The sequence below is a fragment of the Orycteropus afer genome, unplaced genomic scaffold, assembly GCF_000298275.1.
Source record: "Orycteropus afer afer isolate SDZICR_OR568_19922 unplaced genomic scaffold, OryAfe1.0 scaffold00583, whole genome shotgun sequence".
Classification (NCBI taxonomy): Eukaryota; Metazoa; Chordata; class Mammalia; order Tubulidentata; family Orycteropodidae; genus Orycteropus; species Orycteropus afer.
In genome coordinates, this window is record NW_006922170.1 from 475,251 (window position 1) to 483,976 (window position 8,726).

Here is an 8,726-nt window from a genome sequence, read left to right on the forward strand (position 1 = left end):
CATTGTGGTAAACTGTGGTCAATGTCATGAGACAAAGTGTATGTGAACTGCTGTATGGAAAGTGAATTTGCTCTGTAAATCTTCACCCAAATCACACACACACACACAAATAATAAAATAAAAAAAATAAAATGAGCCAAAATGCTGCTTAGGAAGGAAAAGTAGGTAAATTTGATATTAGGGTATCTGTTATTTAACATGAAAGTGGGATAGAATTCCCAAGTTGAATGCAACACAAGGCTTCTAGAATGATTGTCAATGGCCAACACTTCTTCCTCCCAGCTGCACTTTCATCTAAATTGCCCTATTTTCATTCATATCACCCCCACCAAGAATCTAGTCTTCACTTGGACTTTGCCTAAGAATACTCAGGAAATCCTATTTCTAGCACCCTTTGAATAGAGTGGGATCTGTCTCCCCTAGCCTGAAACAAAAGGCTAGAATAATGGCTTCTTCGCATCTCATCTCAATGGAGTATCACCCAATTTCTCAGAAACTTCGTAGAAGTGATGGGAATAAAACACTCACTCAGTGCAGTGAGGATTTCTCTCTGGTTTACCCACAATCCCAGAGTCACTGTTATGAGCCCGTCCCATTCCAGGCTCAGTCTCTCCCCATCGTGGGAGTCTTCCCTTGTTCACCCTTCCCACAGCCTCATTCAGTCCCTCCCACATCAACCCTACCTCCACACACTACCCTGCCCCACCCCTTGCAATCTCACTTAAAATGAGCTCCCTCTTAGAGATCAAAGGGTCCCAAAGTCTCAAACTGCCTTGCCTCAGGGCATTTACACTAACCTGCTCAAATCTTAAGGAGTTCTGATGGGTAGTGGATAAGGCACTTGACTGATAATAGGAAGGTCAATGGTTCTAACCCACCAGCTGCTCCGTGGAAAGAAGACTACGATCTACTTCTATAAAGATTACAGCCTAGGAAACCCAATGGAAGTCACTGTGAGTTGGAAACGACTTGATGGTAGTGATCTCAGTGACTTTGGTTTGGTTTGGTTTTGGTTTGCTCATATTTTGAAAGAACCCTGGTGACACCGTGGATAAAGTGCTCAGCTGTCAACAAAAAGGTCAGTGCTTACAAAGAAGACCTAAAGACAAAGATGTGGCAGTCTGCTCCCTTAAACATTCACAGCTTTGAAAACCCTATGGGGCACTTTTACTCTGTCCTTTAGATTTCCATTGTTTTTTCCTTGCTTTTATAGGGTGGCATTGAGTTGGAGTCCACTCAACAGAAACAGGTTTAGTTTTGGTACCTCTCATCTCAAACCTCCCATTTTTCACTCTTTCTTTTTACTTGCCTTTTAGGTTTTATATGATGGCTGCTTCTAGAGCCTGAAATTCTATGGCAGTGGCTAGGTCTTCTTTTTCTTAACATTGCCAGTACTAGCACAGTGTCTTCCAAATATAGATGCTCAATTAATGGTGGAGAAATGAAAAAGCAAGTGAACAGGGGCCTTAATTTATTAAAAGTTACTTTCTTATATTATTATGTAATTGAAGCAAAAACGGTTATACATCTTTTAATTCAATTTCATGAAAGACTAAAAAGGATTGTTGTTGTTATGTGCCATCGAGTCGGACCCGATTCATAGTGACCCCTTCTTGGGTTTCTGAGGCAGTATCATTATGGAAGTAGATTGCCCCATCTTCCTTCTGAGGAGTGGCTGGTGGGTTTGAACCGCCACCTTTCTAGTTAGCAGTCAAGGGCCTTAAGCACTATGCTACTAGAGCTCAAGGATTAGGAAGGGCAAATATTGACCATCTTAATTTTTCTTTATTTCTTAATTCCATGTTTTTTTTGTTTTGTTTTGTTTTGTTTTGTTTTTTGGTTCCTGCTGTGTTCGTCATAGATCTAGGAAATGCTTACTCCAATGCCATTCTGTCTTGCCTCAGATCACTAAAATGGAACAGGTCTAACTTTTTTTTAAGCAAAAATAGCAAAGCTCTTCATCATAAACCTGGGAAACAACAATAAATGGGTGATCCATGTGGTTTATAAACTTAGATTATAATGCTAAAACGAAGTCTTCACTTGAAAGAATAGACACTGGAAAAATAAGAAGGTATAGATAAATCACTAAGTTACCAATACAGAAGAGAAAGCAAAGTATTAGACACTGTGTTCCTTGCGGTCGCACCCAGCCCTCCACTACTTGGAACACTGACTGCCCTCTTCAACCACAAGGTAACGTGTGTGCTTCAGACTTCACTAGGCGTGCGAGGAGTTGGTGGATCTGGCACTGGAGCATACACAACACTGGCTGTGGCAATGGAACTAGCCAAGTCTGTAACTATGGCTCTGAATCTCTTTTCCTCAGCTCTCAAAGCCTCTTCATACCACGATGGAAGGCAGTGGGCAAGGTATCCTTGATCTTGGCTAAGTACTCCAGGACTTTCATCTTGATGGTTTCAGCATCGACTCTGGGATGCCACAGGAATTCATAGCGTGCAGGTTCACTGTTGGGCACCTGCCGATTCTCCAGGTACTTTAGCTTTACAAAATCTTGACTCATCAGATTCCTAGGCTCACCAAAGATGAAGTGGCTCTTCACTGCATAAATTCTCATCTTATTCAGGAATTCCCAGATCATCTCCTCAGTGGCACAGTTGCTCTTCATGAAAATCACACCCAGGAGAGTCATCAGGAGACCAGTTTTGGGCAAACCCCTGCCGTGACTCAGCATCCCATTGTTGGGGAGGTCCATTTTGCTGACAAGGGCATAGGAATGCTTGGTGGAGCCAACTTCCGTTAAGTCAACGGGGAAGACCACCTCCATGATGAAAGAAGCTCTCCTGAGTATCTCAAGGAAGTTATTATTACACTTTTTGTTAACAATTTTTAGCATGTCTTCTTTTATAATGGGCTTTTTCATTTTATACATTTGCAACAGGGACTGCACCAATGTACTCACTTCTTGGTTAGAGGATCTCTGTGGGGACATCTCATGAAGGGTTTTCCTGGAAAGGACTTTGCCTTTTGTCATCTTTGTCATTGGCACCTTTGTGAGATCGTGTGTGTGAAGTACCCAGAGAAGTAGTGGGGGAGAATGAGACCCTCCTAAGCCAATGGAGAGTGCTACGTGACCTAGTACCAGACTTTGTCTGGGTAGTACACCCAAAAGGAGGAGTGGAGGAGGAGGGGAACTCTTCTTCTGCTGTTGCCATGGCCTGAGCATCCATGAGAACCTTGGTCTCACCTAGGGCCTGCTGGTGTTTCTTACTCTTCTGAGTGTGAGGCATGACGACTCTCATCAGGTATGCGGGCAGGAATGTGAGCAGGACACAGGCAATGTACGCCCTCTGGAATAGAAAGGAGAGATAGGGTTAGCAGAATAAGTAGGAAGATAACACTTAGGCTTTAAGAAAGCACCCTCTGATGTGGAACAAAATTCAAAATCATTAAAAAAAAAAAAAGACTAGATCTGCTGGTCTGATAGAACCTGGTGGAATCCCTGAGACTATGTCCCTTAGCTGCCCTTCAGTTCTGGAATTTAACCCACTCCTGTGGCTTCAAGCAAAGGACTGAACATTTCCATTAGGTAGATACACTCCTTGGAGAGATCAATCATGGGAGCATAGAAGGGCTGTGTATGCACAGGGAGACAGCTTGGGGGTAGGAGTCCATGGGAGGGAAAGACACAGGGAACAGGTAGCTATGGGGAGGAAGTAGGAGGGGAGCTGTTGCACTGTAGGAAGTTGCAGTCAATGTCATGAGCCAAAGTGTGTGTGAGCTGCTGTGTGGAAAATGAATTTGCTCTGTAAACTTTCACCCAAATCACAGTAAAAAATTTTTTTTTAAAAAAAAGGAAAGAAAGAAAGCACCCTATGCAGGTTTACATGAAGGCACTGATCTGGAAACCTATGGGGCTGCTGTGCTCCCGAACAGCATGTTCCCTGAGAATCCTGTGGAAGAAATAAGAGTTCACCTTAGGCTGCATTCTGCCAGCCCTGCTTGGGAATTACTGGAGCTGAGAGCAGGGACTTGCAGGTCTAGGCTCTGTGGAAGTCCCTCTGTTCTGGAGTAGATGATTCTCTCAGTTCACATTCAGGACCATTGCATCAACTGTTGGCAGGGTCTATCCCCAACCCCTACCCAAGTGCCACTATAAATGTCACACATTGATCCAATATCCTCCTTCCCCTGGGACAACCTATGAGAAAATGAAGTAGTACCTCAGTCCACAATCCCTGTCAGGGGACACTCAGTGCTCACAGCACAATTGGGCCCTTTCTATCTTGGGTTCCTTGGTGATCTCATTGCTCATTCAGAGTCTTCTCCTTGGCTCGAAGTAGTCAGTAGAACCCTAAATTTGGCTACATGTAAGGCCTTGGACACTTGCCTCTGCTGATCTGAGGCCTTTCTCCTCAGATCAAGGTCTCACCAACCTGACAGCATCAACCAGAAAGGAGAGTTCACATATACCAGACTTCCATGCCTAAACCTTCAAAGGCTGCAAGCAGGAACTATCTGCTGTTTCTACTTTTCTGTGATGGGTGACATCATCAGTCCTCCTTATACAAGATCCTCACTGTTAGATCCTGAGTCTCCTTCTTCTGCAGAGTTGGGGCTACTCCATCAGACCAAGGTCCACACCTCCCTAGCACCCTCCAGGAAAAAATGAGGGGGCACCTCAGCTTGACAGCTATTCTGGAGTTTCCCAGAGCTGAGAGTATATATGGTTCCCTTAGACCTTATATTAGATTTTTTACACTGACTCCTGTTAAGGTCTAGGGGAACTCCCTCTGCAGAACTGGGCAGCCTCCATTAGACTAAGGCCCTCACCTCTCAGACCTTTCAGGCACAAATCAGGCTGAAACACTGCTTGGAGCCCACAGATCCAACATCAGGGACTTTGTAGAACTCCTTCTTTGTATCTCATTAGCCCTTAAGGTCCTGATTCTAGATAGCCTAAGACTCCTCCCTCTGCAGAGCTAGAGCCCACTTGCTAAGAGCAGACCATCAACTCCCTGTGGCAGAAGTTTACCAAGTACTGTGCCTACAGCAGAAGAGGCACCAGGGTGGATGTGGCAGGGGTAGGGGTTGGCATGGGGGCAGAGGGAATGCAGGTGGGGGTATGGGGTGGTTGTGGATTGGGGTGGAAGGGTGGCAGCAGAGAGGGGGCAGGATGGGTGGTGACGAGTTTGTTCTGGGGTGGGAAATGATCCTCTCCATACCCACTGAGAGTCCTCACCTTGACTCCCGACTAATCCTGGAATGCCACACACCCCTGATGATAGGCTGAGCTCCTCAGAAAATAGAACTCAGTTTCCAGCCCTTCCAACACAGAAGGCAGGATGTCAGTACTTATCACATCCACCCAAAACTGTTGAGGGGGCCCTCCAAGGAGTGATGTTGTGGGCGGGGCTCTTGGAACCCCACTGTTTTGGAGTCCATAATGCTCACTCAGGGTCCTCACCTTGAAACCTGTCAGAGCCTGGGGTTCCTGCCTACACAGACCTGACTCTGACTCAGAAGCAGACCCTCACCTCCAGGAGGGCCTAGAGGGGGTGGTCAGGGCATGCTGTGCAGCACTGCTTGAGTTCTCACAGGAGTGCTGGCTGGGCCAGTGCTCTGGGCAGAGCCGCATTTGTGGGTAGTTCCTGCCATTACCACTCAGGGTCCACACAGCCAGGATGCCAATTAGGGACAAGAGTCTTCCCTCTGGAGAAGTGGTGCTGCCTCCTTCAGTCCAAGACCCTCTCACCCTGACACCTTGTATATGGAAATGAGGAGGAACTTTAGGCTCATAGCTCTGCCTGGTGCACCCCAGGGATCAAAACAGGGGCTGAGTTGTGTGAGGTCCTCTCTACTTACTGTTGGAGTTCCCCTCATAATAGTCTGGGTACTCACCTTGACTCCTGTTACTGTCTTTCTTGCTCCTCTCCCACTACACCAAGGCCCTCTCTTCCCTCATTCTAGGTAGAAATGAGGGGGCTCCTTAACCTGACAATCTTGTCATCGTTCCCCCAGGGCTGAAGGGCTTGGGGTAGGGTGGGGTGGGGCTTAGTGGGCCTCCTCTGTTCTGCTGTGGGTGGTTTCCTCATTGCTTATTGTCGGTCTTCATCTTAACACCTGACTTGTCACGGGACTACATTCTCTGTTGACCTGAAGCTGCTCACCTCAGATCAAGGTCCTCACTGACTTGGGACCCCTGAGCTACATGCAGTCAGGACTGTCCTGGATCTCCAAGGACTGACAGCCAGTGCAGAACTGTGTCCCCTGGGTCTTGCCATCATCCTCATTAGGATCATCACCTTGATGTCCATTAGAGACTGAGACTCCTACAGCTAGTGGCTTAAGGTACCCATCTTAGGGAGAACTCTGAAGGATTAGTGAGGAGATGCTCAGTCTGACAGCCCTGCCTGGGGCCTTATAGGTCTGAGAGCACGTGCCAGCTGGCCTCTGTGTGACTCCTATACTCTGGGGTGTTGGTTTCCCCAGTCTTCCTACACGGGAGTCTCTATCTGGCTTCTTTATCTTTGGTTAAAACCTTCAGCAGTTTTGCTGCTGGAAACTTGCAGAGAATGGATCACCATCCTGGAGTAATGTGAGATGGGAAAGCTGCAGCAAAGACAAAAGGAGGCCCAGAACAGGTGACGGGCTGTCAGAGAAAACAAAAACAAAAACAAATACCCTGACCCATTCCTGCTTTTCATCAGCCAAACAGAATCTCATGGAATTGGGGTTGTAATAGAACTACTTTCTACAGGCAGGGGCTCTCCAGGATGATTTTATGGGCCTTGATCTTCTCAAGCTCTTTGGCATTGCATATTGGGAGCTCTGGTAGCATAGTGCCTAAGGCACTTGACTGCTAACCAGAAGGCAGGCGGTTCAAACCTACCAGCCACTCCTCAGAAGGAAGGTTGGGCAATCTACTTCCATAGTGATACTACCTCGGCAACCCAAGGAGGGGTCGCTATGAGTCGGGTCTGACTCAACAGCACATAACAACAACAACATACAGATATCACTAAACTTGTCTCCTTCTTGTCCTTAGTTATATGTTTGTTGTTAGGTGCTGTCAAGTCAAGATCCACTAAGAGCACTCCATGTGATAGACTACAATGGCCCCAGAGGCTGTAATCTTTATGGGAGTGGATCACGAGGTCTTTCTCCTATGGAGCTGCTGGGGGGTTGAAACTGCCAACCTTTCAGTTAGCAGCCAAGTGCTTAACAGTTGCTTTACCAAATCTCCGTTTTCCTTATTCACACCTCTCATTTATTTTGGTATTCTTATAGGTCTGGCTATAAAGTCCAACCCAATGCTTTGGGCACAAAGTTATTATGTTTACTGTCTGACATACATTTTGGAGTGGTGAGAAGTGAGTTAAGAAACACAAGGTCAGCCTCTGTCTGGAGGAGGGGAGCAGTGTGGGCTCTGGACAGATTCAGACCAGGGGTCTAGTCCAGCTCGGTCATGGACTAGACTTGTGAACTTGCACACATTGCCAAACTCTCTGAGCTCCAGGCTCTTGTCTGTGAAATGGGTTGAATAAGCCCTTTCTTCTAGGGTTGCTGCAATATAATGTAAGCATTGCATGTAAAACACCTGGCAAAGCGACTTACAAATATTGGACCTTTAAAATAAAGATTAATAATTACTGTGATTATTTTGACACCACACAACACCATCCACCTCTCTGAGAATTTTTTGTTTTGTTTTCTCCAGGCTGTGTGTGTGGGGATATACAGTGCTCTAGGACAAAGAAAGCCACATCAGGCAAAATACTGCTTAGGAGGAAAAACTTAAGTCATATTTTACATCAACCTGTTGCCGTTGAGTCGATTTCAGCTCACTACCACCCCATTCGTTACAGAGCAGAAGTGTCCCAGAGGGTTTTCTTGGCTGTAATCTTTACAGAACAGATTGCCAGGTCTTTCTTCCACATTGCCAATCGGTGGGTTAGCTTGGCCATCCTATAGGTTAGTAGTCAAGGGCAAACCTTTTTTGCCACCCAGCGAGCAGCTTCTTACTTATCTAATGCTGCTATAAAAAAAATTAGCACCAGTGGAAGGTTGTAACAAGCAGAAATTTATTTTCTTGCAGTTTAGGAGTCTGAATTCAGAGTACTAGCTCTAAGTGGAGGCTTTCTCTTTAGTTGCTTCTTCAATCTGTACTTAGATATCTCAAAAGAGATCCACTTAAGAGACACCCTGCACTAATGCTTTCTAATTATCATAACAAAGAAACACCATTGGCAAATAAGATTACTACCACAGGTTAAAATAAAAAACAAACCAACTGCCATAGAATGTATTCCCACTTACAGTGATCTCTGTTGAGTTTCCAAGGCTGTAAATCTTTATGGAAGTAAATTGCCTCATCTTCCTCCCACAAAGCTGTTGAGGACTTTGAACTTCTGACCCCTGGTTAGCAGCCAAATGCCTTACCCACTATGCCACCAGAGTTCCTTACCAAAGGACAGGAGTTAGGATTTACAACACATATTTTGGGGAGACACAATTCAATGCATATTAAGAATAGATCTTGGGCAAACTGCAGTTTAATGCAATACAAAGCTCCCAGAATCATCGTCAGAGACCAATGACTCCCCCTCCTGTCTGCCCTTCTAGCTCAGTTACCACAACTTTCATTCATATCCTTCCCATCAAAAATCTACTTTTCGTTTGATGTTTGCCAAAGGACACTCAGATTAACTTACTTCTAGCGTCCTTTGGGGAGCTCTGGTAGCATAGTGGCTAAGACACTTGCC

The 8,726-nt window shown here is 45.7% G+C and overlaps 1 protein-coding gene across 1 annotated transcript; it reads right to left on the bottom strand.

The window, feature by feature from the left end:
- Positions 1–2,210: 2,210 nt before the first annotated feature.
- LOC103210290 (melanoma-associated antigen B3-like) lies at positions 2,211–2,953 on the bottom strand. Its single transcript, XM_007956213.2, is given in 2 exon segments — positions 2,211–2,356; positions 2,359–2,953. Coding segments are annotated over 2 exon segments (741 nt in total).
- Between the last annotated feature and the right edge of the window lie 5,773 nt (positions 2,954–8,726).